Source organism: Mustela nigripes, chromosome 4, assembly GCF_022355385.1.
Source record: "Mustela nigripes isolate SB6536 chromosome 4, MUSNIG.SB6536, whole genome shotgun sequence".
NCBI classification, from domain to species: Eukaryota; Metazoa; Chordata; class Mammalia; order Carnivora; family Mustelidae; genus Mustela; species Mustela nigripes.
In genome coordinates, this window is record NC_081560.1 from 4,939,724 (window position 1) to 4,965,413 (window position 25,690).

At 45.2% G+C, this 25,690-nt stretch overlaps 2 protein-coding genes and 1 long non-coding RNA gene across 3 annotated transcripts in view; 1 reads left to right on the forward strand and 2 right to left on the reverse strand.

The window, feature by feature from the left end:
• GALNT11 (polypeptide N-acetylgalactosaminyltransferase 11) overlaps positions 1-4,110 on the reverse strand; it is a 53,770-nt gene extending 49,660 nt beyond the window's left edge. Inside the window, exon 1 of the mRNA XM_059396062.1 lies at positions 3,910-4,110. The gene's annotated coding sequence lies outside the window, so the exon portion shown is untranslated. The remainder of the gene's footprint in view (positions 1-3,909) is intronic.
• A 59-nt stretch (positions 4,111-4,169) lies between these two features.
• Positions 4,170-7,615, forward strand: LOC132015549 (uncharacterized). Its single transcript, XR_009403721.1, has 4 exons — positions 4,170-4,282; positions 4,694-4,808; positions 5,210-5,298; positions 6,458-7,615. It is a non-coding gene; the product is annotated as an uncharacterized LOC132015549 (long non-coding RNA).
• The window catches only part of GALNTL5 (polypeptide N-acetylgalactosaminyltransferase like 5), a 44,430-nt gene continuing 26,354 nt past the window's right edge, over positions 7,615-25,690 (reverse strand). Inside the window, exons 6-8 of the mRNA XM_059396063.1 lie at positions 21,487-21,604; positions 10,491-10,640; positions 7,615-7,900 (exon numbers count right to left, since the gene is read on the reverse strand). Coding sequence (XP_059252046.1) covers positions 7,709-7,900; positions 10,491-10,640; positions 21,487-21,604 — 460 coding nt within the window. The 3' untranslated portion in view covers positions 7,615-7,708. The remainder of the gene's footprint in view (positions 7,901-10,490; positions 10,641-21,486; positions 21,605-25,690) is intronic.

Genomic DNA, 25,690 nt, shown 5'->3' on the forward strand with positions numbered 1-25,690 from the left:
CTGGGGCACACATGAAGCACTGTTTTAAAGAAAATTTAGTTGTATGTTCCCAACAGTTTAACGATTGGCCTTGCATCACCAGAGATGAGTATGAACTGCGTACACCTATCAGCCAATGAGGGTTGACATTAGGGCAATGTAATGCCCAGTGCCCAGAGGTCAGGATGTCGGTGACCACTTGGGCAAGGCTGGAGGTCTTTAAACATTTGTGCCACTGGTACCATTTAAGATAGAGGTCTTGAATCCCCTGCTAGTACCCACGCCTGGTGGTATTTTGGGCACTGTCCTCCCACTCTGGGGTGGAACTGCTATCTAATTATGAGAAAACATCACACAAATCCCAAGTGACAGACATTTTACAAAATACATGAGTATTCTCAAAACTGTCACGGTCATCAAAAACAAGTCTGAGAAACTGTCAGAGCCAAGAAGCCTAAGAAGACAGGATGACTACAATGTGTATCCTGGACTGACCTTTAGTTTTTACCTAATGTCCTTAGAAGGGGGGAGGGGAGAGACTAAAGAAACCTGAATAAATTCTAATGTTAGTTAGTAATAATGTATCAGTCCTGGCTCATTAATTGTAATAAATGTGCCATACTAATGTAGGTTGTTAATAACAGGAGAAACTTGGCATGGCATATAAAAGAACTCTCAGTACTACTCTGTAATGCAATTTTCTATGAATCTAAAACAATTCTAAAATAAAATGAATTTTAAAAAGATGGGGTGCCTGGGTGACTCAGTGGGTTAAAGCCTCTGCCTTCGGTTCAGGTCATGATCTCAGTGTCCTGGGATCAAGCCCCGAATCAGGCTCGCTGCTCGGCGGGGAGCCTGCTTCCTCCTCTCTGCCTGCCTCTCTGCCTATTTGTGATCCCTGTCAAATAATTTAAATATAAATATATATATATATATATATATATATATTTATGACCAGAGAAGCTCCTGGGTGGCTCAGTCAGTTAAGCATCCAACTACTGCTTTCAGCTCAGGTCATGATCTCAGGGTCATGAGACTGAGCCCTATGTATGGCTCTGAGCTCAGTGGGGAGGTGACTTGAGATGTTCATTCTCTCTCTCTCTGCACTGCCAGCACCCATGTCTGTGCACATTCACACACACTCTCTCTCTAGAATAAATAAAATCTTGAAAAAAAAAAAAAAAACCCCAAACCAGAAAGACTGTAGTCAGAATGAGCTTATTTTATACAACTAAAATAACCTAATCCTATGAAATCTGAGATTTGCTTCCAATTAACTAATAGAAGGTAAGACAGGTGGGGTTACAAATGAAAAAAAACTGCATGAAAAACCTGAAGAATATTTCTTTTAGAAGTTGATATTTAAGTCTGGCTTTAGAAAATAAGATTCCAATGGCCAAATACTGCAATATTTCAAGAAGAAAGTTCAAGTCTTGGAAAATTGCAACATAAGTATTTGTTTTTAGTTTTTCAAGCAAAATAGCAAGTGGAAAGGATGGCTATAATGAACGGATCAGCTGGTTAAGACTACTGGAAGGTAATTACTTTTATGAGGACAGGCTGGGGCTCTGACCCTGAGGATGAGACTTAACTTGTTCTGCAAGCAAAAAAAACTAGCTAATGTCTTTAAGAAAATATATCTTATGGAAAAAATACTAGCAGCAGTGTATAATGGTTTGGGACAGAGGGGAATCTAGCTTGAAATTTGAATCTTAAGCCTCAAAGCAATGTTTAAAAAAAAAAACACCAAAATTTTAGTTTAAGTTCCACTGAAATAATAGCAGAAGAGGAGCAAGCACTGAACCTCTGAGGACATGCACAGTTAAAAATCCTGAGAAAAAGGAAGTACTAATAAAGGACATGAGAAGGATCACAAAATTGAGACCCACAAGAGGGAGTACTGACCAGCAACATGAAGTGTCACAAAGATTTGGAGGTCAAGTCAGCAGGAGTTGAGGTGGGAGCATCAGATTTAGCCATAGGAAGGCATGAAGGTCTTAAGAGAGCAGTTTTAGGGGCGCCTGGGTGGCTCAGTGGGTTAAGCCTCTGCATTCCGCTCAGGTCATGATCCCAGGGTCCTGGGATCAAGCTCCACATCGGGCTCTCTGCTCCGCAGGGAGCCTGCTTCCCTCTCTCTCTCTCTGCCTGCCTCTCTGCCTACTTGTGAGCTCCCTGTCAAATAGATAAGTAAAATCTTAAAAAGTTAAAAAAAAAAAAAAGCAGTTTTAAAAATGGGAAGGATTAGTTCCTCAAGAAGTCAAACAGATGTTACCCTATGATCCAGCCATTCCACTCCCAGGTTTTTACCCCAAAGAATCAAAAACAGGTGCATGTAGCCTCATGTGCACAGCAGCCGGTCAAGAGATGAACCGACCAACAAACTGTGATATAGCCAAAAATGGAACTCTAATTCAGCCACAAAAAGGAACGAAGTCTAACAGACGCTCGCCAGGTATGGAATCTGAAAACAATACATGAAATAAGCCTGACACCAAAAGGCAAATACCGCACAACTCCACTGGCAGGAGGTACTCCCGGCGGCCCAATTCAGAGAGGCAAAAAGGGTCCGGGGGAAGGGGAAATGGGAAGTTACTGCTTCGCGGTTCGAGCTTCTGCCCGGAGCGACCAAACCGTTTCTGGACACGGACTGGGATGCACGGCTGCGGAAGTACTGAACAGCTGAATCTACACTTAAAGATGGGTCATTACGGACACTGGGGAGGCTGTGTGCCGTGGGGACTGCGGTGAAGCGTGTAAGGCCGAGAGTCCCGGCCCTGTACCCCTGGGGCAAACAATACATTGTATGCTAATTTTAATTTAAAAAAAGGTAAATTTTTTTAAAAAGATAAATTTCATGTTGCATAAATGTTTAAAAACACCAAGTAGACCCCGGACTGCAAGGAAGAAACAGCCGAGAAACTGCCCAGAGGTGGGAAGGCTGGGTCTTTCCCACCTTGGAGTACGAAGCGCCACCGACGCACACGGAGGGTGGGGCGGTTGCCGTTCCTCGGTCTCAGGGCAGAGTAGGTCTCCACAGACGAATTTCTGGGTGAAAGCTTGGAACTTAGAGCAGGAAAGCAAACAGACTATAAAGTCGGGCCCAAACCGGCGGTCTGGGGGGAGAGAGGGCGCGGGAAACCCGTGAGCACAGCGGTCACTTCGCCGTGGTCTGGAACACCGAGCGACCAACAACGGACTTCCCAACACTCGGCTGCAGCGGAACCGGACCCCGCTCCCCGCGGAGACCACCGGCGCCGCGCGACCCCTCCAAGGACGAAGCCTTTCGGAACTGGAGGCCGCGGACTTGGTCTTTTCAGATTTATCCCAACGCCACGGCGTTGAAGAACGTCGGGAAACTACACGAGGCAAACAGCCCCAATTCTCCAACAAGCAAACAGAAAGGAGAGAGAAACCAGAGGCACCTCAGCCAAATGCCGTGTGTCACGGCGAGCGGTGGCGCCTCCCGGGAAACGCGAGCCGCCCGGTTGGGGGGTGGGGCGGAGGGGCCGGGCGCCGGGGGGGCGGGGGGCGGGTGCAGCGCTCACTTCTCTCTCGCGTCCGCCATCTGTTACCGGCTCTGCCGCACCCCCCCACTTCGCCCGGAAGACCGAGCCGCGGGGCTCCGACCCTCGTTCCGGGAAACAGCGGCGGGAGCCCGGGGCCCACGGCTCCGCGACCCCAGCGCGGCCCGGCCCCCGCCGACAGGGGCGCGCCGGCTCCCGCGGGCGGTTCCTCCGTCAACACCCAGTCCCCCGGGGGCGGTGCTCGCGGTCGGACTCCGCAGCCGGCCGCCGGGCGTCAGGCCCCGGGCGCAGCCTTCAGCCTTGGGGTCTCGGGGCCGCGCGCCGGAGCCGCTAGCTTGGGGCGCTGAGGGGACGACGGAGGCCGCGCGGGCTCAGACGCCGCCGCGCCAGGCCGCGCGCTACTCACCCTGACGCAGGCAGCGCAGGATTCCGGGCTTCTGGGACTCGGGCTGTGGCATCTTCCCTCCCGCCACAGCCCGGGTCCGACCCGCATTAGCCACAGCAGGGGGAGTTGCCCGGGAAGAAACGCTGCACCGGCGCGGCGGCGGTCACGGGCTCCCGCGCCGCAGTCTCAGACGGAGCGCGCGTGCCCCTGGGGCCACGTGACGGAAGGCCCCGCCCCCGCGCGTGGGTGACGTCACCGCCCGCGCCTGGCGTGGCGCTGGCGAAGACTGCGGCGTTCGCGAAGCTCGCGGCTCGGCGGCGGCCCTGAGGGTCCGTGACGGGCGGCTTGGGTTTTTTTCTCGTTGTAAACCCCCCCGATGAGGACAAGCGGGCGCGTACGTATTAGATGTGCAGCTTCAGCTTTGCTCAAACGAATGTGGGTTCCACTGTGAAGGCTTTGCGGGGCCCTCCCCGAGGAGCCGTGGAAAGCCAGTGAGGCCTCCCAGGAGGAGCGGCCGCAGCAGGCGGCGCCGGTGTCCCCTGGGGGCTGCTTGGAACTACTGGGGGGGGGGGGGCACCTGAGCGGCTCAGTGGGTTAAAGCCTCTGCCTTCGGCTCAGGTCAGGATCCCAGCGTCCTGGGATCGAGCCCCACATCGGGCTCTCTGCTCAGCAGGGCGCCTGCTTCCTCCTCTCTCTCTGCCTGCTTGTGATCTGTCAAATAAATAAAATCTTAATAAAAAAAAAAACGCTGCTGAATCAGAAGCCCTTTGCCACACCTACCTAGTCATCAATATCTGCGTTTTAGCAAGATCTGCAGGCCAGGCGCACAAACCGAGCTTGGACCCCGGTGCTCGCGAGCGGTCAGCGCCCGGGACCTTCCACTGCTCACTCCGCCTGCTCCCGACCCTTGACAGCGTCAGGTACTTAAATGTGTGCCATTCTGAGGGTCTGGCGTGGAATTTTTTTCTAGCTGTTACTTTAAACGTTTCTAAGCTATTCCGTCAAATTAGTGCATAATGGTACAAACCCAGCAGCTGAGGTTTGGGTTAGCTCCAGTTTTGCGGTTAGGAAGAATGACACTAAAATTTTAGCTGTTTGCAGCCTCCTGCTGTGGTTAAGCCCAGTCTTTGACACTGGGCTGGTTCTGCTACTGTATGGGCGGGATTAGTGTGTCCCCAGATAGTTACCGGATGAAATACGGGATGGCCGGAAATTTCCATTTCAGAGCAACAAAGAACAATTTTGTGGTGTAAGTATGTTTGGTGGAATATGTGAAATACACTTCTAACAAAATATGGTGTATTCAAAATTCGGATTTCAGAGACCGAGCATCCTGTATTTTTGTCTGCTAAAATCGGCAACCCCAGCCTGTGAACAGATCCTACCTTTGGATTTCTCATCGGTGAAATGGTAATAACAACAGGGACTATCCTACGTGTGGCTGGGCTGAGATAATCCGGGCAGAGACTTGCCACAGCCTATGAAACATAACCGGGAGCTGTTTCAGGCTGGCGCGCCTTAGGCTGCATTCCGAGAAGTGTGCTTTCTTTAGAGAACTCCCAGGCTTACTTTAAGGTTTGTCTGAACATTCCATCATACCAAAACTGTGTTTTAAGGAAAGCTTTGAGTGGGTTAGGTCCAAAGTAGAAGTCAGGTTTTTAAGTTTCCACATGAAACAGAAAATTGCCACCTATAGGCTAATACGGATTTCCTTTCGATCACACCAGTACTTGGATATTTATTCTCATTTCTATTCCAGACTTGTCTAAGGAATATACTACATCATCTCTAAGACTTGCCCACACTGTTATCTGGTACCGGAACCAAGACTCACACTAAAAAATTAAAATTTAAGGGGCACCTGGGTGGCTCAGTCTGTTGAGCACCTGACCTTTGGGTTCAGCTCAGGTCATGATCTCAGGGTCTAGATCGAGCCCTGCGTCAGGCTCCGTCCGCACTATGCGGAGAGTCTGCTTGAGATTCTCTCCCTCTCCTGTCCCTGTCCTCCCACCCCTTTCTCCCCATGCCGGCAGGTGTGCCCGGTCTCTAAGGAGAAACAAACAAACAAGTAATACCTAATATTAGGCTCACGGCTCTAAGAACATTTGTCTTTTCCTTTCGGCAAAGCTGATTATTTGCCATATCCTCCACTTTATGCTTACCAAAGGGAAAAAACTATGCTCAAATTTCAAAACTAAAAAAAAAGTTATTTCAAAATGATTTATTTATACTAGAATTTTTTCCTTCTGCTATAGATTTCTATTTTGTATTTTACCCTAATTTTAATAGATCCATGTGTTTATTATAAACATTTTTTATTACTTCCTAGAAGCAGGTAAAGTATAAATATGGGCCAAGAATAAAATCATAACGTGGTGCTTATTTTGTGTTGCCAGATTGACTTTTTAAAGGCTCAGTCACGTTCCCTGACCACCGTAATATATAAGCTCAGGTCTTCCCCATGTCATTCTAACAACAGATTCTATAGAGTAAGTTGCTAAATACATATGTATAAAGAGATCATAGTAACTGGTTCTTTTTTCTTTACATTATATGGATTATCTCAAAGAACACGAGCTCCATGAAGGGAGGGATGTTTTGTTGTTCCCCCGTCTGCTGTGTCCCAGCACCTAGAAGGATATCTGGCCCTGGATGACTACTCAGTTGTCGACTGAACGAGCATAAAAGATAAGTTGTCTCCTACTATAAAAACTAGTTTATACGCTAAGTTTAGTGATCCTACCCCGTCTCCCCCGGTTCTTTTATTCCTTTCAATGTGTTTCCCCCTGCATTTTCTCATTGTTTCTGTGAATTAAATATATGCCCCCTTCCTAGCCACCTTCACCAGGGTGAACACAGTAGCCATCCTTCTAACTCAAAAGAAATACTTTAGACATTTGGGGGATGCCTGGGTGGCTCAGTGGGTTGGGCCTCTGCCTTCAGCTTGGGTCTTGATCTCTGGGTCCAGGGATCAAGTCTCATATCAGGCTCTCTGCTCAGCGGGGAGCCTGCTTCCTCTCTTTCCCTGCCTACTTGTGAACTCTCTGTCAAATAAATAAATGAAAATAAATAAATAAAAATAGACGTTTGGGAGTGTGTTCACACAGGGTAGATAGGGAACTTAGCTACTTCTTCCCCAGTCCCAGCTAAACAGTTCTTAGTCAGAACATAGATTCACAACAGAGCGCACACTCCAAGAAAGGTCAGGAGAACTGTAAGCCAGAGCCATGGGAGGGGAAAAATATGAACAAGGCAAAACTGGAAGCAGGGAAGAGGGACTGTCTCCTAATGACAAAAGGACTGACAGACACAAACCAGAAGGCTGGCCTAGAGAACTGAACACCACAGCAAGTGGATGGGACGTCGGAAACTCAGGAACCCAGCCAAGCAAGGGATCAGTTCCAATATCTACACTGGCAGCAAGAGAGGAGCTCGAAACCGTTGAGCTGAAGTTGGTATGTACCAACCAAGGCTCTCTGTGAATGTCCTTCTGAGAAGGCCACCAGGCCAGGTCACTTGCCTGGAGTGAATGGAGTTGACAGAGTCTCCAAAAGTGGAACCTTCCCTATGGTCCAACAGGACCAAGTGAGTCTGGCAAATAACGAAGAGAATACACTTCACTTCACACAACTGTAGGACAGTCTCATCTGTGTGACCGTGTAGTGGCATGTGTAACAAAGTATTAAGAACTATCGTTAAAGGAAGACAGAAAGGCACTCTGGTTGTATTTCTCACTGCACGTCACTTAATTTCATGTTGTTCCAAACTCGCATCAGGTCTGGAACTGTGTTCTTTGCTGTGTTGAAGACCTCAGAGGTTTTTAGTCCTTCATTAATGAAAAGGATTTGTTTCCTTTTCTTTGGCTGTCCTTAGATGTCTCCAGTTCTGGGAAGACATTATCCAAATACCACTGAAATGGTTTGCAACCCAACCGTTTCCTCAGTTCAACGCGCTCGCTGATGTTTCCATAGGCAACAGATTTCAGACCAGGTTGTCGTAAAAAAAACTGCTCCTAAATGGAAATAGAGAGTCAGTCATTCCATTAAGCCAAACAAGCCATATCTAACGTAGCAGTATATCCTTCCATCACCTGAACAACAACAAAAAAAATCAGAAGACCTTCCGATTCCATCCATAGCGGGAGGGCAGAGACACACGTGGTACCTGGATTCCCTCAACCCACACGCATTCACAGTATGTGCTGTGACAAACCACAGCAGAGGGGTGGAGAGGGATCCAGGGCGGGACCCAGGGATCCAGTGCTGCTTCTCAGAAGCCCAAGAATCACAGCCCCCTATGGTGACATGTTTATATGTTCAGATTTTAGAAGACTTTTAAAATATACTAACAGGTAGGGGCTCTGTGGAGCAGCTAGGAGCTACCTAGGTGGCTCCGTTGGTTAATGATCTATCTTCAGCTCAGGTCATAATCCCAGGGTCTGGGGACTGAGCCACTCATCAGGCTCTCTGCTCAGCAGGGAGTCAGCTTCTCCCTCTTCCTCTGTCCCCCCATCCCCATCCCCCACCCCCACCCCTGCCTCCACCCATGCACTCTCTCTCTAAAAATAAATATTTTTTAGAAAAATAAAACATGCTAACAGGTGGAAAAATTGCAGAACAAAATATTGTGTGAATTTCATTATATAAAAGGATATATATTTGTTTTTAAATGTGTGTTAACAAGAAACTATTCATTTTAGTGATTGCTAAATTTAGTGATTTAGCACTTGCTAATTTAATGTTAACTTCTGAGGGGTGGAACTATGGTCTGAGAAAGCTTTTCACTTAGTATTCTTTCAGTACTGTATGACTTAAACATGAGTATGTTTTACCTTTTAAAAATAATTTCTTTTAAAAATCAGGATATATAATAAGCATACAAAAAATACATAAAATTCAATGTGCAACTTAATGACTGTTGAAAAATCAACCCCCGTGACACTGACTAGGTCAAGAAATACTACACAATCTCCTTGAAGCCCCCAGCCTGTCCCATCCTGAACAAAGCCTTTCCCTTGGTTTTAAATACTAACTTGATTATGTATTCATGCTTTTGCTTTTGTTTTTTAGCTTTGATTATCTAATTGTGCACACATAAATTATGTGACTTGATTTTACCCATTTTTAATTTAATAGGAACTGGAATAAATCAGTATACATTCTATTGTTTTTGGCTGCTTTAGTTCACCATTATGTCCTTAAGATGGGCTGTACTGTTGTATGTACGTCTATGGTTAATTTTCATGGCCAAATAGAATTATATCCATTAAATATGTCACATTCGTCCATTCTGACCTGATGAGCGCGTGGGCTGTATTTAGTGCAGCTGACACCTACAGTGTTGTTCGTGGGCTGTAACTAGTGCAGCTGACACCTACGATCCTGTTCGTGAGCCTTCTCCTTCGTGCATTCTTGCACAAAGCGTGCCTTTCTGGGATGAATGTGTCGGATGGAATTGCTAGATTGTGGGATATTCATGATCTTTACTTGATTTTGCCAAACTGTCTTCCAAAGTGAGTTTGTAATAATGAGTGCTCTCACATGCGATGTCTGAGAATTCCTGTGCTTGTCAATACTTGGACCTATCAGACTTTAAACAGTTTTGCCAATCTAAATGGCTATGTAGAAATACCTCACTGAGGCTTTAATCCGCATTGCCCTGATTACTAAAGAGTATTATTACTTTTATACTTTAAAATAATAAATAAATATTAGATTAAGACCAGAACATAGACTATCATAGAGAGATTCTTACATATTTCTCCCCATGTATCTGACGTGAGGTCTTGTGGGGGTTACTGCCATATTGGTTTGTGCACGGGTTGTGCGGGGACCACTTTCAAATCGGGCCAAAGCGGCATGTTCTCTGTGCATCCTTTTAGGTCCTGGCTAGGGGCTGTAGGCTTGGGGAGGTGCACAGATGAAGGAGCATGGCTTTGGTAGAGAAATTTTTGACTGTCGGTTGAAGAGAGGTAATGGGGGGTGCCTGGGTGGCTCAGTGGGTTAAGCCTCTGCCTTCAGCTCAGGTCATGATCTCAGGGTCTTAGGATCAAGCCCCTCATCAGGCTCTTTGCTCAGTGGGGAGCTTGCTTCCCCCTCTCTCCGCCTGCCTCTCTGCCTATTTGTGATCTCTGTCTGTCAAATAAATAAATAAAATCTTTAAAAAAAAGAAAAGAGGTAATGGAGTTTCTCACGTGGTCTCCAGATCACAGCAGCTGCATCCCTTGAGAACTTGGTAGTAGAGGAAGAGAATCTGGGGAGCTGCCTGTGGGGAGGAGGGCAGGGAGTGCTGCTTCAGAGGGGCACTGCTTGGCGGGGGGAAGTAGATCTGGGCCAAACAAACTCCCGGTGGTGGTTGATTTTCTTCTGAGAAACTTGAGTTTCCCTAGAAATTAAAAAGTAATGCTCCAGGGCAGTAGGTTCAAATGAACCAATTGAGAATAGGGTCTGGGAAGGCAGATGAGTGGCTGGCGGCTAATTTAAGGAAATAGAGGGAAAACCCCCAAAACTTCCTATCTGGAAAGGTAGTAGTAGCAGGTGTCTTTAGGGCAATCCCATTCTGTACTCTTGCTTGTCTTTCCAAATCAGAGACGTTTCCTTCACCTTGTATTGGTCCAGCCAAACGTGCACCAATCTGAGATTGTTATAGGTCACGGATTTCATAAAACCAGGTCGACCTGGAAAGCGCGGCTTATTGATGAGTCCCACTCTCGAGCAGGGGAGTATGAAAAGTTGGCCTCCACACACCCAGATCTAGATGAAACCGAAAAACATTAATGCATGTTTGCTAGTAGTACTAGGCAACTGCAGAATCTTTTTTTTTTAAAACAAACATAGGAATAGCTAACATGTCTTAGATTGTTCATTTAAGCCTCACAACAACCCTATAATGTGGATACTGTGGTTATCCCCACTTTACAGATAAAGAAACTCATACATACGTTGAATAAGAAACTTGCCCAGTGACAGAGTGTGCAGGGTTTAAACTCAGGAAGTTTGGCTTCCGAGTCAGCACTCCAAATACAAAGTAATTCTGTCTCCCTCATAAAAAATAATTCTTTGTTTTTGTTTTGTTCTTTTTTAAAAAAATTTTATTTATTTATTTGACTGAGAGAGAGAGTGAGCGAGCACAAGCAAGGGGGCAGCAGGCAGAGGGAGAGGGAGAAGTAGTTTTCCCACTGAGCAGGGAGCTGATGCAGGACTTGATCCCAGGACCTTGGAATCATGACCTGAGCCAAAGGCAGATGCTTAACCCACTGAGCCAACCAGGTCCCCCATATGTGATCTATTCTGATGCTGATTATATAAAAAGTGGAAAAATACTTTGTCTTCAAATATTCACAATGATGTTCTGAGCATGACTAAGTGTTACTGGATGTTAGCAGGTAGCAAGAAAATACTGATCAGGGCTAAATTCGATGATGCCTCTTTTTTGTACTTTAAACACTTCATAAAACGTTTTTAAAAAGATTTTTATTTGACAGAGAAAGAGAGCATAGCAGGGGGAGCAGCAGGCAGAGGTTCCCCGAGCAGGGAACCAGATGTGGGGCTCGATCCCAGAACCCTGGGATCATGACCTGAGCCAAAGGCAGATGCTTCACTGACTGAGACACCAAGGCACCCCTGGATCTCATTTTCATCTGAAATTGAGAACTACACAGTTGTTCACTTAAGATACTATTTGGGGGGCACTTTGTTATATATCAAAAGCTAATCACTACTAGCTATTTATTATGTTTTATTCTCTTTTTTTTAAGTGAGAACTTAAGGATATTTGGAAGATCATTAGTATCTGTTTGATAATTAGACTGGAGAAAGCACTGTTTATTATGTTTTAAATGTTTCTTGATTAGAAAAGAAATCTGGCATACAGAATAGAAAATAAAAGTAATCAAAGTGATAGAAGAGGTACAAAACTAAAAATTTTATGAAAAAACATTCTAAAAAATCATGCGGTGCCTGAGTGGTACAGTCCGGTGAGCACATCTGACTCTTGGTTTTGGCTCTGGTCATGATCTCGGGGTCGTGGGATTGAGTCCTACATTGGACGCCACCCTGACTTTGGAGTCTGCTTGGAATTGTGTCTTTCCCTCTGACTCTCTCCCACCCCCCTGGAGTGAATGAATAAATAAATCTTTTAGAAAAAATCAAATTGTGGGCACCTGGCTGGCTCAGTCGGCTAAGCAGCTGCCTTTACCTCAGGTCACGATCCCAGGGTCCTGGGATCAAGTCCTGCATCAGGTTCCCTGCTCAGCGGGGAGCCTGCTTCTCCCTCTTCCACTGCCTGCAGTTCTGCTGACTTGTGATCTCTCTCTCTGTGTCAAATAAATAAATAAAATATTTTTAAAAAATCAAATTGAAGGAAACTACAGCAATTTAGCTTAATCTTCCTAGGGCTCATGTATTTGTTCTCTTACTCTTGATTCATTCTCTAGAGGGACATGATCTGTCTGGACATATATTTTACTGGGCTCACTGTCCGTGTAGACAGTGGTCCGTTTGCTTCCTCAGAAGTTCTGCTGGAAGTTGTCCATCCAGCTCCCTGTCTCTACTGTTATTATTATTATTATTATTATTATTAGTCGTCGTCGTCGTCGTCGTAGTAGTAGTAGTAGTAGTAATAACAGCTCTGGCACCCCACTGAAAGTTAAGCTAACACAGTGGGTAAGAACACAGACTCTGGGACGCTCAGTATAGCTCGAGTCCTCCATCAGCTGTATGAACGAAGGCAAGTTACTGCAGTTACTCAACCTACTTGTGCCTCAGTTTCCTCAACTGCAGAGTGAGAGTAAGTACCCACCTCATGGGATTGCTATGAACATTAGATAATTTGATGCTTATAAAATGCTTAGAGTTTCTGTTTATAAATCAGCATGCATCTCTGCTGTAGTGAAGTGTGGTCGGTTGCCAGAATGGCTACACCTCTTCATTCCTCTATGCACATTTCTGTGCAATGTAAGATTGTCCCTCATTCCATCAAGAGGTAAAGCTTATTTCTCCACCTCTTAAGTCTGGCCTTGGCCACATGATTTGCTTTGGCCAATGCAACCTTAACAAATGTGACACAAACAGATGCTTAAAGTGTTTGCTGCATGGGACTTCATTTGCTACTCTTGGGAACCTTGTGACCATCTCACTGGAAATGAGCCTGAGCTAGCCTGACTGATGTAAGACACAAATGGCAAGTCATCTCCACTGCCACAGCGATCACTCGGCAAATGTCCAGACATGCAAATGATGTCATCGTAGACTCATCAGCCCCAGCTGAGCCTCTGGATGAACACAGATGTATAGGCAATATCAGCAGAAACCAGCCATCCTGTCTCTGACTGGAAAAGCCACTTTGGCAACACAGTGAATTATGAGAAATTAGAACTGCTGTTTTAAGCCACTGTGTTTCGTGATAGTTCGTTATACAGCAAAAGCTAACTGATACATGAGGGGACTTTTTTTCTCTTAACTTTAGTTTTACTCATTAAGTAAAACAGACCTCCATACACTTGGTTGTTTATTCCAGAAACTTGGTGTGATAATGGAATTATCTTTCAGCAAATATTAGTTCACTCTCCCGTCCCTCACTTTGGGGCAAAGTTTATTTTTTGGACATCCTGACTTTGGGCTTGTCCCTCTGTTGCCTTGGCCAACACAATGGGAGTAGACATGATGCATGCTGAAGCTTTAAATATGTTTTGTGGTCTGGCTTGACTTTTGCATCCTTGCCCATCCAAATGAAAAGAATATGCTGGGTTGCTACTAGTCACCACTAATAATCTAGTAACCCCAAATACTAGTAGAATAGTAATACTAGTAGAACATGAATAGAATTTTTTTTTACACAAGTAGAATTCTAATACTCATAGAATGATGAATTGACCTGAAGTCAAAGACTAGATAGAGCCAAGCCCAGACCATCTAAGAGGCAGAGTCCCCCTCGCCAGCCCATGAACATATGTAAGAAACAACCTAACGCTTATTGGTCTAAGTGATTCAGTGTTCAGCTGGTTTGTAACATAGCGTCATCATGACATTAGCCGACTGATAATGGCCTGTCTGGGACACCGCTTTGTCTTAACATCCATCTTACCTGCTCAGTCTCTTAGTTCCATCCACTCTATGCCTGGAATCTGTCCAGTCTTCCTGCCTCCATTACAACTGCTCTAGTTCCATCCAAGGCCACCCTTTGTCCAGATCATCACAAGAAGCTCCTGCTCTCCCTGCTTATCCCCTACTTTGTTCATCTCCATCACTGTCCTGCCTAAAACCTACCTGCAGCTTTCCACCATGCATAAGATACAACCTAAATCCTCACAAGGCTCTGGGGCATCCTGCCCTTGCCCCTCTCCAGCCTTCCCTTATCCTTCTCTCCTTGCATCATGGCCCAGCCTCACTGGCCCTTCTCCACTGACACATATGGGTTGGAAAGCTGCCTATTTTCTGAGTCTGTAGGCGGAAATCAGGGCATTACGAAGTATTTTCTTTCTTCTGTAATCTGTATTTGTTTTCATGAGGTGACGTAGGGGTACCCCATGTGACAAAAACCAGGGTAGAATTTTCTCAGGCTGTTCCATTGGCCTCACAGTTACAGCGCTGCCTTCCAGATTCAGGCAGTCCATCAGATTTATTTTCTAGTCTATCCCGCCTTCTCCAGTCTCAAGAAACTTCTCAGCAGAAAGTGAGGAGAGGCTGCTAGCCAGATACCACTTTAAATGAGGACTCTGGGATGGCTGTCGCGTAGAAAGAAAGGAACCAATATCGGCCGATGGCTCATTGGGTGGCAGACACTGTTTTAAATGCTTGATGTGCGTCGCCCCAGTGGATACACACAATGATTATTCTGATCATTTATACATGATCAGGCTTCCTAGACTCCAACCAGTTCAACCATTTGTAAATATTTCCCAACCACTTCTTATGTGGCAAACATACTAGGTGCTCTGGGACCCAGATGTGAACAAGTCAGACCGTGTTCCTGCCCTTGTGGGGCTCACCGCCTGGTCAGTACACAGACTGATGGGCATCCAGCACAAAATAAAAATGGAGTCTCTGATTCAAAAATTGTAACAAATTTCAGGAAGGCAACCGTGGAATATTCCACCAAGTGTGGGGTCCTTCCAAACGTGCCCCCACAGGCAACCACACAGGTTGTATGCCCACAGAGCCTGCCCTGAACTTGGTACACTAGAACAGGTGCTGTTATGGTACTGTCTACTCAAAAAAAGAAAAATAAAGCATGCGCTCTCATGCATGAGCACACACAGGAGAAGGGACCCCAGACTTGTGCGCGTGCGTGTGCACGTGCGTGTGCGTGTGCGTGTGCGTGTGCATGGGCATGCAGGGAGAGTGGTCATAAGGTCAAGGACACCTTCCTGAAGAGAGTACATCAAAGCTGTGAGATGGACTGTGGAGGTGGGAAAGAGCAAAGTGGACGGAGGTGAGTGATGACTCAGACCCAGATCTAACCATAGCTGGTGGGAGAAAGAGAGGCATGAAAGGGAGAGTGGAGACCAAGAAGGTGCTCTGGGGGGATACGGGATGGATGGTTGCAGGCAGGGGGAGGGCAGCATGTCATCCATCCAGAGAGGGAAAGAACAAGGGAGGAGGCATGGGTTCGAGGGGGTAGAAAGGGCTCCATTTTCGAAATGTTGGGTTTAGGATACCCATGGGATATTCAACCTACAGGACAATCACCTATAGGCCATTAGATGTACAAGATGATGGCACAGAAAGATCTGGGGAGGAGCGAGAACTATGTCATCAGCCTGTAGTCATTCAAGTCATTCCAGTGTGGATAAGGTTACTGAGAGGATGGAGAAGAGAAAGAGGGTCTTGGGGAAACCCAAGAGAGGAGGCAATCTGGAGCAACGGTGACCATGGTAAGCTGTGGTCAGAGAGCAGGGGGCTTCCAAGGAGCATGACCCATCCCCCTTATGCAGACTCTAAGAATGTGATCCGCCCTTTATCGCCAGCACACAGTTTGCTTTCTAATCGAAGCATCCGAAGAGGTGTGGCCACCTTGGGCGGCATCTAAGCTGGCTTCAATACCTAAGAGGTCCTGTCCCATAGTGAGGCAGGTGATGCTCAGAGGATACAGCAGGGCTCCGGGGCTGGAGCAGGGCATCTTGCCCGTATCTGGGGCCTCCAGGATGGAGCGCCAAGCCACGCAGGTTGTTGGGGGCTGCTGGAGGCCAGCCTGCCCTCCGCCAGGAAATGGAAGTGTGGATCTGCAGCCTGGGTTAGGAGAAGCCTCCTGAGGCTGCGGGTGAAGCCGCAGATCCCATCCCTTCTCCGGAGTGAGCACAGCAGGCAACTAAGACAAATTCAGAGCTCTGGAAGCTTCCAGAGAGAAATGACCTAGAGACAGAATAGAACCAAGCTGGCGAGGTCTCCAGACCTGAAGTTGAGTAGACAGAACCAAGCAGGACACACAGGTCTGGAGCAGACACCTACGAGTTCCCTGAATCAAGGCAAGTTCCTCCAGCACTCTGCGCTCCAGCTCCTCCACTCTAAGGACATCACGCATGTAGCTCACAGGCTTGTTGGGAACATTAAATAAGTTAACACCTGTTAGATCCCGGAGCAGCGCGTGTCATACATAAGACCTCATCCAATAAATGAAATGCATCTTTTTCCTTTACCCCGTAACTTAAAAATGCCATTTCTGCAGGGAAGCCACTGAAGACACATGGCTCCCCAACACAGGCTGGATTCCCCTTTCATCTGATCTCGTGGTGCTCTGTATGTCTCTATGCATCTATCAAACAGAAATAACTAATCACCTCTCTCCACTTCAGCACGTGGGGGTTCCTGCTCTCATGAGCCGCGTTTGCTCTGTGCGCCACTAAATTTAGTACTAGCACAGCACTTTGCACGTAACAGGCTCTCGGTATTGATGAGTGAGTGAATGGATGGATGGATGGATGGGTGGATGGATGGACGGATGAGGGCTTTGCCTTCTTCTCAATGCCCGGAGTATAGCATAGCCCAACACAGCAAGTGCTCCTACATGAGGGCTACACTGGACCTAACGAGAACTCTTCACAGCATCTTCACCCTAAACAAGGGTAGACTGGGGTACTGTCACCACCCAGGTGTTAGTGAGAGCCATGGGAGTTGATGCAGGGGTGGTGCCCTGAAAAATCTCAGTAAGGTATGACACAGACCCAGGTTGATCAGAACAGAGGTGTGACAACGGGTCCCATGCCCCTGCCCTGCCAAACACGATCCCTTTAGTTGCTGGGTGGGCTGCCTATGGGTGATATTCAGTCAGCTCAGAGTTGAAGTTCTTCCCCACCGGGTAAGGAAATATCACACTGTTATTAACCACCAATGTGGCTTCACACGTGCAAGACAGCTGAGGTCAGCCCTGAGTCCCGAGGAGCACATGGGGCAAAAAGGGACAGCTGACAAGAGCACCAGTCTTGGGGACACCCACGCTTCTAGGATGAACAGAAGATACTCCTGCAGACACAGAACAGAGTTGTGGAAGAGGAACCAGGAGCAATGTTCTAAACTCCAAGAAAACGTCTGGAAAAAACCAGCCAACAGCATCAAATGTTGCAGTGACCTCCAGGACACAGAGGAACAAAAGCCATCCATTAGGGACATCAGTATTAAACTGGTGACAGTTCCCGGAATGGAACTGTCCGGAAGCACAGGGTTACTTATCCTGGTTAGAGACCGCAGCCAGTGTCAAGAGAGTACGCCTCCTGTTTATTAATTTACATGTTTATGAAGAGAGAGACCCATACATACTTAAAAAATATGAAGAGGCCATTAGAAGTGGAGTAGTTGAGAAAATGGAAGCAAGGAAAATTAATACATTTGAATGATACGTTAACTGTTATTTGCTATCTGGAGGGAATATAGAACCAGAAGAAGGAATACACTCCCTCTTCAAATATGCATGTGTTGTTCACTAAATTGATGTTCTTGAGACACAAGAATGTGCTCATTAAGATATTAGGTCCTGAAAAGGGGACCTAATATGCCCTATGCCATATTCACAGAGAGCCATACAATAAAACAAGGAATCATCAGCCAAACAGTGAAAAGTACCAAAGACGAGAACATTAGAAAATAATGCTGGGATCAGAAGGGAACACGTGATGGGGGCGGGGAGAGGCAATGAAAACAACACACTTCCCATACACTGCCAAACAGGGCCTTAAAAGGAAGAAGATCTTGTTCCAGATATTTTCATATTTGCAATAACGTACCTGAAGCACTATGAAAGAAGCCTGTGCTTAAGAGAGCTTGGAGCAAGTGAACAAAGTAACAAGCCAAAAGGAGGAAGAGGGAGACCAAATCCAAAACATAACAGCAGCTGCAAAGAAAAAAAAATCAGAAAAATAAAACACAAAAAGCAAATACAGCACACAATTTAATACCCGCTAAGATAATATGTGCATTCAGAGGCTGGTCTCTGTGGACGACCACAGAGTATAAGAACAGAGGGCAACATAGAATCATTACGGCTCTCGCGTATTAAGCACCTTCCAGAAAGTATCTGTTTACTGCATGGTAATAAGGACCCTGTTTTTTCATTTTACCTGCAAGAAAGCTAAAGCTCAACCAAGATTTGAACTTATTTATTTAAGATACCTCTACACCCAACATGGGGCTCGAACTCACAACCCTGAGATCAAGAGTTGCAGGCTCTTTTGAGAGAGCCAGCCAGGCGCTCCAAAGTAACCATGATAAAAAGTCTATTGGAATTTAGTCAAAAACCCACAGCAACTTCTTTGTAGACATGTCTCCAAAGGCAAAGGAAACAAAAGTGAAAATGAACTTTTGGGACTTCATCAAGATCAAAAGCTTCTGCAGAGCAAAGGAAACAGTCAACAAAACAGGCAACCCACGGAATGGGAGAAGATAGTCACAAATGACACTACAGACAAAGGGCTGATATCCAAGATCTATAAAGAACTCCTCAAACTCAACACACAAAACAGATAATCACGTCAAAAAATGGGCAGACGACATGAGCAGACACTTCTCCAAAGAAGACATACAAATGGCATGGAAAAATGTTCATCATCACTAGCCATCAGGGAGATTCAAATCCAAACCACATTGAGATACCACCTTACACCAGTTAAAATGGCCAAAATTAGCAAGACAGGAAACAACATGTGTTGGAGGGGATGTGGAGAGAGGGGAACCCTCTTCCACTGTTGGTGGGAATACAAGTTGATGCAGCCACTTTGGAAAACAGTGGAGATTCCTTAAGAAATCAAAAATAGAGCTTCCCCATGACCCTGCAATTGCACTACTGGGTATTTACCCCAAAGATACAGATGTAGTGAAAAGAAGGGCCATCTGTACCCCAACTTTCATAGCAGCAATGGCCACAGTCGCCAAACTGTGGAAAGAACCAAGATGCCCTTCAACGAAAATGGATAAGGAAGATTTGGTCCATATACACTATGGAGTATGATGCCTCCATCAGAAAGGATGAATACCCAACTTTTGTATCAACATGGACGGGGCTGGAGGAGATTATGCTGAGTGAAATAAGTCAAGCAGAGAGAGTTAATTATCATATGGTTTCACTTATTTTGGAGGATAAGAAATAAGATGGAGAACATGGGGAGATGGAGAGGAGAAGAAAGTTGAGGGAAATTGGAAGGGGAGATGAACCATGAGAGACTATGGACTCTGAAAAATAATCTGAGGGTTTTGCAGGGGCAGGGGGTGGGAGGTGGGGTGAGCCTGGTGGTGGCATATTGCATGGAGCACTGGGTGTGGTGCATAAACAATGTATTGTTACACTGAAAAGAAATTAAAAAAAAAAAAGATGTGGTCCATGTATACAATGAAATGTTACTCAGCCATCAGAAAGGAGGAATACCCAACTTTTGTAGCAACATGGACGGGACTGGAGGAGATTGTGCTGAGTGAAATAAGTCAAGCAGAGAGAGTCAATTATCATATGGTTTCACTTACTTGTGGAACACAAGGAATAACACGGAGGACATGGGGAGATGGAGAGGAGAAGGGAGTTGGGGGAAATTGGAAGGGGGAGACAAACCATGAGAGACTATGGACTCTGAGAAACAAACTGAGGGTTCTGGAGGGGAGAGAGGTGGGGGGTTGAGTGAGGCTGGCAGTGGGTACTATGGAGGGTACAGACTGCATGGAGCACTGGGTGTGGTGCATAAACAATGTATTCTGGAACACTGAAAAGAAATTTAAAAAATAAATAAATAAATTTTTAAAAGAATCTAGTCAAAAACCAAAACTTACCTATGATAAACACAAAATAAACATCTGAATGGCACCTTTGTATTTTCTTTAGACTCTCTCCTGGCATATCTACTTTGTACTTTCTTCTCTACCCCAATTATTTCATTAACTCTTCACAAATTTGCAATTGAAGAAACAGAACAAATGACTAAAGGAAAAGAGAGAGAGAGAGAAAGAGGGAGGGAGAGAGAGAAAAACTAGGAAACAGACTCTTAACTCTAGGGAATACACTGGTGGTCACCGGAGGGGAGAGGGTGGGGGTGGGGGAAGCAGGTGATGAAATTAGGAGGGCGCGTGTTCTGATGAGCACCAGGTGAGGTCTGGAATTGCTGAATCCCTATATTGTACAACTGAAACTATAAAACACTGTGTTAACTATTCTGCAATTTAAATAAAATTTTAAAAACCCACAAAAATGCAAGAATCTCCACAAAATTCTGAGAATGGCATTTATATTTGTTCCTATTTACCAGGTGAGAAAGTAGGGAATTAGAAAAACTAATGGCTGCTCCACAATTTTACAGCAAGTTAGCAACAGAGCTGGGACCCATTCTGATGCCTAATGACTAGTGATCTAATATCACGGGAATATTTAAAAGTCAAATCTACTTTTAGATTTGAGATGTAATTCACCCTTTTGCAGTGTACGATTCAGTGACTCTGGGTATTTTCATGAGCTTGTCCAACCAGCACTTCTATCTCATTCTGGAACATTCTCACCACTTCCAGAAATAGCCCTGGCACCCATCAGCACTCATTCTCTTTCCTCAAGCTTCTGGCAACCACTAATCTACATTCTGCTTCTATGAATTTACTTAGTTTGCACATTTCCTAGGAGAGGACTTATTCATATAAATATGTGGGCTTTTGTGTCTGACTTCCTTCACCCACTGTAATGTTTTCAAGTTCCACTCATGTTGTAGCAGGTATCCTGGGATTCAAGGGTTGAGAGACAACCTAGACACCCCCTACCAAGTCTTCTCAATTTGCAGATGGGGAAACTGAGGCCTGAGATAGCCCGCAGAGTTAGTGGCACCCAAGTCCCCTACTGCCTAATGCTGTTATTTTCACTACACCACAACCACCAAGACAATCAGTGTAATAAAGAAGAGCTTCCACAGATAAATAAAAACATTAATGTGATATGCCATATATTAGAAATAACAAAACATAAGGTAATAAAAGCTGGTATTTTACTAACTCTTGTCATACTCAGTGAGGAGTCCCACGGGTCATTTGTTTCACAGGATGTGGGAATGGTACCCGATGCGCACGCAGGAAAACAACCAGTCTGACGTCAGTGTTTGCGCTCTCTGAACAAAGGTAATGATTTAAAAAGCCAAGTCTGAATTACCCTTAGTGAAAGTTCCAAATTTTCTGCTCCTGAGAGTTTCATGTCCCTGTCGTACTGTCCAATCTCGTTAAAATAATGCCTGTTTATAGCAAAAACTCCTCCAGCCGTTGCAGGCGACCTAGAAAGGACACGTCAGTATTAAATCACAGACTCGGTCATTCTGAATTTTTTTGCCAAAAGTATACTGAATATTAGCAGTAACATAAAAACTAGAAAAGAGCACAATACTGATACAAAATTGTTAATATATATTTAGGAGAACATGACCTAAGCAAAATCAAGAGTACCACACTTAACCAACTCCACCACCCAGGCACCCCCGCAGTAACTTTTACTTAGCTCTCAAACGAATTGTATAGTGACATATTCTAAATGGAGCACTGGGTGTGGTGCAAAAACAATGAATACTGTTACGCTGAAAATAAATTTTAAAAAATTTTAAAAAGGGGCTCCTGGGTGACTCAGTGGTTTGGGCTGCTGCCTTCGGCTCGGGTCATGATCTCCGGGTCCTGGGATCAAGCCCCGCATCGGGCTCCCTGCTCCGCAGGAAGCCTGCTTCCCCCTCTCTGTCTCTCTCTCTCTCTCTCTGCCTGCCTCTCTGCCTACTTGTGATCTCTGTCTGTCAAATAAATAAATAAAATCTTTAAAAAAAATAATAATAAAAATTAAAAAAAATATTAAAAAAAAATAAATGTTGTCTTCTTCTTGAGAGGGAACATCATCTTTAGAATTTGAGTACCCCCCCCCCCCGGGAACAAATATTGAATTGAGATTAGAGTTTACAAATCTCCCTTTCCAAGTACATTAAGTGTGTTACATTTACTTTTGGGAAAAACACAATGTTACAAAGCATCTTTTTTTGGTCCACCAATAGCAGGGCCCAATAACACCAAAGTAAGTAGTTTGAAAATGATTACATGTTCCTCTACTTATTCACTTTTTTAAAAAGTAGGTATTAAACACCTATGATGGGTTAGAGATAAATTAGTGAATCAACAGGTCAAGGTCCCAGCTCGTACGGGGGCAAGGGTGGCAAGAGGGACCCCAGCGTCACCATGGCCTTGGAGGAAGAGGATGGGACTGTGGATAAGGGTCCAGCGGTGAATGAGATGTGATCCAACTCCTGATGTATTTTGAAGATGGAACCAGCAGTTTCACTTACGAGTGGGATGTGGTGGAGGAGGAGGAGCAGAGTGAAGGCCAACCCCAGCATTTTGGCCTGGGTACCTGGAAGGGGGAGTTGCCGTGCACTGAGATGGGGATGCTGGGGGTGGGGGTAGATTTTGGTGGAAAGATTCAGCTGGGGACATGCTTGAGGTGTGGAGTCAGCATTCAAGTGGAGATGCCAGTAGGCAGTTGGAGGGAAGAGTCTGGCACTGGGCAAGCGGCCGGGGCTGGAGACAGAACTCTAGGAGTCCTCAGCTTAAGATGGGCAAGAAGCGCTTCGTGGGTGTGGGGAGGCGGAGAAGAGGATCCCAGAACTGAGGTTGGAGAGAAGATGAGGAATCGAGGAATCGGCAAAGGAGATGGGAGTGAGCAGATGGTGTGGGGGGTGGTTAGAAGGAAGACCTGGAGATTGTACTGATCTGGAGTCCAAGGGAGGATTCACAGTATATACAGTATATACCCAGGATATACAATGCATAATGCACGGGGCATACAACATATGAGGTGTCAACTGTCATGGTATCAGTAAGGCTTTCAGTCAACACTAGGCTCTTAGTCGATAGAGAATTGGGGCATCAAAAGCTACATTCAGAGTTTTGACTGCATGGGGTGGTCAGTGTGTCTAACTCCTGTGTTGTTCAAGGTGAACTGTACATTATAACACATGTATCATGTATGATACATATTCTATAAATGACTGGTATCATGCTAAGTTTTTTAATGGCTTAATTTTTTATTTAGCATATTGTGAGAATTTTCCTCTTATAGTAATTAGCTTTCAAAAAACTTTAGGTAATATTCTACAAAGTATGAATATACTTTTTAACCATTTCGCTATTGAACATTTATGTTGTTTTTCTTTTTTAACTAATATAAATGTCGATGTGATAGATGTCTCTGTACTTACTTCTCATTAACTCCTTAGGGAAGTGTTTCAAGAAGTGGAATTATTGCATTGAAGAATAACATTTATAAGATTTTTAATGTATATTAATGTATTAATTTTAATGTATATTAATATAATGTCAAATCATTTTCAAAAGCATGTGTGACTATATCTATACACATAGTGTAATCAAATTCCAAAAATGTTACTACTTAGCAAATACCAGGAGTAGTTTTCCTATTGAAATTTTTAGAGCCTAAAGCATACCTGATATGTGATACAGGGAAATACTATAAAATTATGTTAATTTTTTTGTAAATGTAACACTGCAACAACTTCTTACTGAAAGTAACTTCATTTTAAATTAAACAAGTTCATTTTGAGATGAACTCCAAATATTGATGCTTTTTAAAAAATTTTTGAGTAAATCATTATTTTTACATATTTAATGTTGTTTAAATGAAGAGTATCTTTTTTTTTTTAAAGAACCGATAGTCTTTTTTTTTTTTTTTAAGATTTTATTTATTTATCAGAGAGAGAGAGGGGGAGAGAGCGAGCACAGGCAGACAGAATGGCAGGCAGAGGCAGAGGGAGAAGCAGGCTCCCCGCCGAGCAAGGAGCCCGATGCAGGACTCGATCTCAGGATGCCGGGATCATGACCTGAGCTGAAGGCAGCTGCTTAACCAACTGAGCCACCCAGGCATCCCTAAATGAAGAGTATCTTTACTCCTTTTCATTCTGAAGTCTGAGGGGTGCCTGGGTGGCTCAGTCGGTTAAGCACCTAGCTCTTGATTTCAGCTCAGGTCATGATCTCAGGGTCATGCGATCGAGCCCTGTGTAAGGCTCCCTGCAATCAGCTCGGGATTCTCTCCCTCGCCCTCTGCCCCTCCCTACCCCACTCATTCTGAAGTCTGCAACAGTAAAATAGCAACCATTTATACTGATCACTTCCCCTGTGTCAGCCCTTAGGTTATGTTCTTTTTAAAAAATTACTTTTATTAATGTAAAATGTATTATTTGCGCAGGGTTACAAGTCTGTGACTCATTAGGCTTACAAATTTCACAGCACTCACCATAGCACATACACTCCCTCAGTGTCCATCACCCAACCACCTTATTCCTACCCCCAACCCCCCAGCATTGGGTTATGTTCTTTACAAGCATTGGCCAATTTAATCTCTTCAATAATCTCGAGAGGTATGCATTTTATTATCATCATTTTACAGATGAAGATAGTGAAGCTATGAGGCAAATGGCCCAGCAGAGGGCTGCCTTATTGCACAACTCCGGGGATGCCAACCGCCTATAATCTTTGTGAACAGGGCCTCCTGGAGATGTGCAGTACACAGCCTATACAGCTGTACACAGCAGTCCTGAACAGCTAACAAGTGGTGGTTGGAGCAGAGCAAAAATGAGTTATACACTGGAAGGTGCATGAAGTGCTCTATTGCTCTAAAAACAAAGACATTTGGTGACATCTGCAAAGTAGGGTTTTAAGAAAACTTAATGTAGCCACAGAGAAACTGGCATGAGGGAGTGGAGCCTCCAGGCCAGCTTGTCCCTTACAGTGTAGAGGCTAAACCCAGGACAGTGAGGGCCTAGACCATGGGGACAGGCAGAGAGATGGAGAGATGTCCTGTGAGAGTTATCACAAAGGCTGAGTCCCCTGGAGCTGGTTAATCACTGAATCAGAGTAGGCAGTGGCAGATCGCAGGTGTAGTCAGGCTTCATGGCTGCATAGTACTCCACTATGATTCCAGCATAAAGTACTAAATAATCTCCCAGTTACTCCTTCTGGTTCTTAGTGTTTATTTCATCCTTGAATCTGGAGGCCAGGCTGTGTCCCAGGAGTAAGGGGCTCAGGGCAGGGGCAGTTACTGGGACCAAGGGAAGTAATAAAGATTTGGAACACCCACTGGGTGGGGAATGAATGCATAAAGAGATGGCAGACCAGCTTGAGGCTGGAGATCAACCATGCATGAAGCATCGGCTCACATCTTTTAAAGGAACAAAGCAAGCAGAAGGTGAACTTGATCAGACTTGGAGGTTTAAAAGGTTGCTGCGGCAGGCTGGAGGTCCTCGCAAGAAAAGCCACAGAAGGAGAATGAAATCATTGGGGCGCCTGGGGGGCTCGATTCAGTTGAGCATCTG